Source organism: Vigna radiata, unplaced genomic scaffold (assembly GCF_000741045.1).
Source record: "Vigna radiata var. radiata cultivar VC1973A unplaced genomic scaffold, Vradiata_ver6 scaffold_310, whole genome shotgun sequence".
Taxonomy (NCBI): domain Eukaryota; kingdom Viridiplantae; phylum Streptophyta; class Magnoliopsida; order Fabales; family Fabaceae; genus Vigna; species Vigna radiata.
Genome location: NW_014542572.1, coordinates 311,007 through 317,873, shown reverse-complemented (window position 1 = coordinate 317,873; position 6,867 = coordinate 311,007). Strand labels below are relative to the sequence as shown.

The 6,867-nt window shown below is 38.3% G+C and overlaps 1 protein-coding gene across 1 annotated transcript; it reads left to right on the top strand.

Annotated features, from left to right (window-relative positions):
• Positions 1-5,964: 5,964 nt before the first annotated feature.
• LOC106780429 lies at positions 5,965-6,417 on the top strand. Its single transcript, XM_014668714.1, has one exon. It carries the CDS (start codon positions 5,965-5,967, stop codon positions 6,415-6,417), a length of 453 nt encoding a protein of 150 aa, XP_014524200.1.
• Positions 6,418-6,867: the final 450 nt, after the last annotated feature.

Sequence of the window (6,867 nt, the reverse complement as noted above, 5' to 3'; positions counted from 1 at the left end):
GATCAAATTGCATTCATGTTTATTTTTCTGCACTTTATAAAAATCCCAAAATATTATTTTTATAGTCTTGATTGGTTAAGCAAAAGCACAACAGTTTAGTGNCGTGAGTCTCTTGGGAAAACGATACTTGGACTTACCATTTTATTATTACTTGAACGATTTGGTACGCTTGCCAATTTGTCAACAGTGGATGATCCCTCTTTAGCGGTTGAAGAGCAGCGTCCTCCTCTTCATCGGTGAGTTCAGTCTCTTCTTCATGACTGAAATTGATTCTTTCAACGTAAGGAGGGATTTACGAATTTACTTCAGGTACCATAGTCACTTGATTGAAAATCTCTCTAAATCTCCCATCATGATTGTTTTCAACTCGCATCTCTTCTTTACCTCCACTAACGTTGAACTCACTAGCCTCTTTTATTTCCTGGCTCTCCTCTCTTTCCTCAGCACCTACCATCTCCTTGTCTCTGTTCTCACTGCTCCCCTTATTGACTAGATCATCCTCAGCCTTCTTTTTTTGTCTTATTATAACAACTTTGCATTCTTCTTTGGGGTTAACATCAGTGCTAGCCCGGAGCTGGTGCTTCTCGATGGTTTCAATCCTTTTCGACAGCTGGCCAATTTGTGACTCCAATGATTTGATGCTTGCTTGATTAATATTTAACTAGAATTCATAAATTTTAAAGAATTTATCAAATCTCCCACTTAACTCTCTGACTGTCTCAGTTAAACTGTTCACCTACTACCATGAAAGGGAAGGTTCTTGCTGTCGGAAGTTGCCCACTTGACCAAATGAATTATTTTGGCTTTGCCCAATACTAGGGTGATTTTTCCAACCTTGGCTAGAATTGCCTTGATTGAAATTTCCTTGCTTATATTCAAATTGGGCTCCCATATAATTAACATCCTGCTGCATCTCCTCGGTGAAAGCACATTGACCATTGATATGGTCATCACTGCATAAGTCACAAAGTTGCTGTGTCTGAGAAATATTTCTGATTCCCCTAGGAAGTTCGGAGAGGACCTTCGTCAACTTGTCAAATTTTTGGCTGAGAAGGTGATTCTGAGCAGCTGCAGCATCTTCAGCAGGAAGATGCAAGAGTCTTCCTTTTTGTATACCCTTCTCACTCTGTGACACTTCGTTTAAGGCCATCTCTTCAATCAAGTCATACACCTCGTCTTCCGTTTTTTTATTAATACTACCTCCAGCTGAGGCATCTAACATCATCTTCGAATGAGCTCGTAAACCTCCAAGGAAAGCAAGTAAGTATAAAGTCTTATCAAACCCATGGACTAGGGTCGCCCTCAATAAACCTTTAAATCTGTCTCATGCTTACCCGAGAGTTTCCTCCATCCCTTGCTTGAACGAAGAGACCTCCAGCTTCCCTTGATTAATTTTCGGAATTGGAAAAAATTTAGTGACAAGTTGTTGTGCTACCGCCTCCCAAGTCCTGAATGTTCCTTCAGGGAAAGAATTCAACCAATCCTTTCTGTTTCCTCCAAGAGAGAAAGGAAACAAACCGAGTCTGACTCTCTCATCCGACACTCCAGTTATTTTGACAGTGTTGCAAATCTCACCAAAGATGGTCAAATGCTTATAAGGATTCTCATTTGACAACCCATGGAATTGATTATTCTGGACTAATTGGATGAGGGCAGGACTCATCACCATGCTGGTTGCGTTATCAGCTGGAACCGCTATGCTGTTGAAGTTCAAGGGACCTACTGCGTTTGCTGCGTCCCCCAATGTACGTCTAGGAGGAGGTTGGTTTGCCATCTCCTCAAAATCTGGTGCAGAAATCTCAAGCGAAGAATGCGAAAATGCTTCAGGAGAAAGAGATCTCTCACGCGAAGGACGTCTCCTTCTCCTCCCTTCTGGTAAACCTTCTAAGAGAGGTTGTTAGTCTTTTCGGCTTCTAGTATGTATTGCTTCCTGCATACACAAGATCCAAAAATTAAAAGCACTTTTACAGAAAAATAAAATAAAACACAATTAAAAAAAAATAAAACAAGAATAATTACAACCAAGTCAAATTCAGTCAATCCACACTACTTGAAAAAGTAAACCTCGAGTCCCCGGCAACGGCGCCAACAACAATAGGGTTTAGTTCACCATTTTCATGGTGAATCTAGATGGAAAATGGATGAAGAATGGAAAAGCAACCCCTAGGTAAGAAGAAAGGGAGCCTAAGCATCCAAGAGATCCTCTCCAGAGAGTGAAATTAGGTCTGGTCGCCCCCTTCTATCAAAAGAATGCATCTAAACTCGTAATAGGGCTATTTATAGGTGAGGACCGCAACAGAAAACAAGCCCAAGCCCAGCAGACAACCGTCCGGCGGAACAAGTGTGGCGCCCGGCGGTTTCCCACAAATCACATTACCGCCCGACGGCAGGGGTCTACCGCCCGGCAGTTTGCCTCTAATCGCGAATCCGCCCAGCATAATATCGCTAAAAATAGCTTTTGACTCTCTACAGACTCATTTATTGAGTTTTTCTTGATTCTAAGCTCATTCTAAGTAGTAAACGGAGTAATTTGGTCTAAAATGACATATGAAAATAACTGTTTTTCAACCTTCATCAGGGTGATGAGAGGAAAGAAGAAGTTGAAAAATTGAAAGAACAAGAGTATGTTAAACCTTTGCCTTATCCAAAAACATACTCGAAAAGGGAGAAAGAAAAGCAGTTTGAGCGCTTTATGGAGATTTTTAGAAAGTTGGAAATAACCATACCATTTTCTGAGGCACTTCAGCAAATGCCCTCATATGCTAAATTTCTAAAAGAATTGCTTATGAAAAAGAGGAAGTATGTTGAGAAGGAAACCATTGAAGTGCAAGGAAACTGTAGTGCAGTCATACAAAGGAAATTACCTCCTGAACTGCAAGATCCGGGAAGTTTCACTATTCCATGTACTATTGGAGAGTTAGAAGTGGGAAAAACTCTAATTGATTTGGGAGCACGCATTAATCTAATGCCTCTTTCTATGTTCAGAAAGATTAGAGGATTAGAATTAAAGCCAACAAGGATGACTCTTCAATTAGCTGATAGATCTCTTAAATACCCACATGGAGTGGCTGAAGATGTGATAGTTAAAGTAGATAAATTTTTATTCCCAATCGATTTTGTCGTTATGGAGATGGAGGAAAATAGAGATGCACCTTTGATTCTTGAAAGACCCTTCATGAAGATAGCCAGAATTTTAATTGATATGGAGAATGGTAAGCTGAAGGTCAGAGTATAGGATGAAGAGGTGAATTTTGATGTCTTCCAAGTAATGTCATATCCTAGAGACAAAAAGTCCTGCTTTCAAATAGACATTGTGAAAGAACTTTGTATGTTGCAAGATAAGAGAATACGAAATGCATCTGCATTGGAGAGGTCGCTCATTAATGAGAATGAAGATCTACATGAAGAGGAAGAGAAAATGATGGAAGAATGTGTTCGTGAATTGGAAGAAACGAAAGAAATTCCAACAAAAAAGGCCAGCTTTAAACAAATTGACTCTAAGAAGAAAGTAAAAGAAAGTAAGCTTGAACTGAAGGAACTACCACCACATTTGAAGTATGTGTTTTTGGAAGCCTATGGAGAGAAGCCAGTCATTATTAGTAAGTTATTATCTCCAAAAGAAGAAGAAAAGTTGGTGGAAGTCTTAAAGGTAAATAAAGGTGCTATAGGCTGCCCAATCACGGATCTTAAGGGAATAAGCCCTACATATTGTATGCACAGGATTCTTATGGAGAGTGATTATCGACCAGTGGCTCAACCACAAAGAAGATTAAATCCAATTATGAAAGAAGTTGTGAGAAAGGAAGTGTTGAAATTTCTAGAGGCGGGAATTATATACCCAATATCTGATAGTAAATGGGTGAGTCCAGTTCAAGTGGTGCCAAAGAAAGGAGGAATGACAGTAATTCATAATGAGAAAAATGAATTAATTCCCCGCGAACAGTTACTGGGTGGCGGATGTGTATAGATTACAGGAAGATAAATACAGCTACCAAAAAAGATCATTTTCCTTTACCCTTTATGGACCAGATGCTAGAAAGATTAGTTGGACAAGCATACTATTGCTTCCTTGATGGATATTCTGGATATAATCAGATTGTGGTAGATCCTGAAGATCAAGAGAAAACAACTTTCACATGTCCTTTTGGTATATTTGCCTATAGAAAATTGCCATTTGGATTATGTAATGCNCCTGCCACATTTCAAAGGTGTATGCAAGCCATCTTTGCAGAATTTATGGAGAAAAGCATAGAAGTCTTCATGGATGATTTTTCGGTATTTGGAGATTCTTTTCAGAGGTGTTTGAACAACTTAGAAGCAGTTCTTAAAAGGTGTGTCCAAACAAATCTTGTATTGAATTGGGAAAAATGCCATTTTATGGTTACTGAAGGAATTGTGTTGGGACAAAAAATTTCGTCTAAAGGGATTGAAGTTGATAAAGCCAAAGTGGAGGTAATTGAAAAGCTTCCACCACCATCAAACGTCAAAGGAATCCGGAGTTTCTTAGGCCATGTTGGTTTCTATAGGAGATTTATCAAAGACTTTTCAAAGATTGCTAAGCCGTTGAGTATTTGCTAGTGAAGGATACACCATTTGAAATGAGTTCTGAATGTTTGCAAGCTTTTGATGTCCTGAAGAAAAGCTTAATTTCTGCTCCAGTAATTGTAGCTCCAGACTAGAATAAGGATTTTGAACTTATGTGTGATGCTAGTGACTATGCTACAGGTGCAGTAGTGGGTCAAAGAAGAGAAAAATTATTTCATGCTATTTACTATGCTAGTAAAGTCTTAAACGAAGCACAGTTAAATTATGCTACTACAGAAAAAGAATTTTTGGCCATAGTCTATGCACTGGAGAAATTTAGATCTTATCTTATTGGATCTAAAGTCATAGTTTATATGGATCATGCAGCTATAAAGTACTTGTTAACAAAGCCAGATTTAAAGCCACGGTTAATCAGATGGGTACTTTTGTTACAAGAATTTGACATAGAAATTCGAGATAAAAAGGGAAGTGAGAATTTGATAGCTGATCACTTATCTCGCTTGGTTAACATGGAAGTAACAAGCAAGGAGAAGGAAGTCTGGGAGTCTTTTTCAGATGAAACTCTTTTGTATATTCAACAAAGGCCATGGTTTGCTGATATGGCTAATTTTAAAGCTGTAGGTGTTATTCCTGAAGAATTAAATTGGCAACAGAAAAAGAAGTTTTATTCTGATGCTAAACAATTTATATGGGATGATCCGTATTTATTCAAGATTGGAGCATATAATCTTTTTAAGGAGATGTGTAACTAAGGAAGAGGCAGAAGGAATCCTTTGGCATTGTCATAATTCTCCTTATGGAGGGCATTATAATGAAGAGCGAACAGCTGCAAAAATTCTTCAGTCAAGATTTTATTGGCCTACTTTATTCAAAGACGCGCATAATCATGCTAGGAATTGAGATAAGTGTCAAAGGACATGAGCTATTTCAAGAAGGCATGAGATGCTGTTGCAAGGCATTTTGGAAGTTGAAGTTTTTGATTGTTGGGGTATTGATTTTGTTGGGCCTTTTCCACCATCATTTAGTAATGAATATATTTTGGTGGCGGTTGATTATGTGAGTAAATGGGTGGAGGCTTTAGCATGTCCAAAGAATGATGCCAATACGGTGATTAAATTCTTGAAAAAGGCAAATTTTCTCACGGTTTGGAACCCCTGGGTACTTATTAGTGATGGGGGGTCTCATTTTTGTAATGCTCAGCTTGCTAAGGTACTTAGACATTATGGGGTGAAACATAAAGTGGTTGCACCCTATCATCCACAAACGAATGGTCAAGCTGAAGTTTCCAATAGGGAAATTAAGAGGATATTAGAGAAGACAGTTGCTTTTTCACGAAAGGATTGGTCAAGGAAATTAGATGATGCTCTTTGGGCATACAGGATGGCTATGAAGACTTCATTGGGATTATCACCTTTTTAGATGGTATATGGGAAAGCATGTCATTTGCCAGTAGAGATGGAGCATAAGGCTTTGTGGGCTTTGAAATTTTTAAGTTTTGATCCTCATGAAACTCAAAGCAAACGAAGAAATCAGTTGTTAGAACTTGAAGAGATGCGGTTACATGCATATGATTCATCTAGGAATTATAAAGAAAAGGTGAAATTTTATCATGATAAAAAGCTAATAAAGAGAGTCTTCACTCCAGGACAGCAGGTGCTATTATTTAATTCACGGTTGAAGTTATTTCCTGGGAAGCTGAAATCAAAATGGTCGGGACCCTTTGTGATAAAGCATGTATATCCAAATGGAGCTGTGGAATTGGAAACTACAAATAAGGAGAGAAATTGGGTTGTAAATGGTCAGAGGCTTAAACATTATTTAGGAGGAGAAGTGGAGCAGTTTTCCACCATACTGATGTTGGTGGATCCATGAGGTTTGGGTCAAGCTTGTGACGTTAAACAAGCGCTTTTGGGAGGCAACTCAGGCTTTATTACTTTGAATTAGTATAATAGGTTAAAGTTATGTTTGAGTCTATGCTTGGCTTGTACACTTATTCAGAAATTGTTCCAATTTATTGCATGATGACTTGTTTGCTATTGATGATTGATTGTGGATGATGATTGAGAATGTGTGAATGTTGATATCCAGGTTTATGGTTCATTAGCTATGTGAACAGATGAGTAAGTAATTCATGATTGTGATTTTGATACTAAACAGGATTCATATGAGAAGTGAGAAAGCCTGATTATGTGAGGTATTGACCTTCAGAGTTTTATTGTTCTGTGCACTATTTATAGGGAATCGTGAATAGTATTGACTTAATCTTGATAATTGATTGAATTGCATGTGTATGTCATATGATCAAGGCCATGCTTGGAAAGC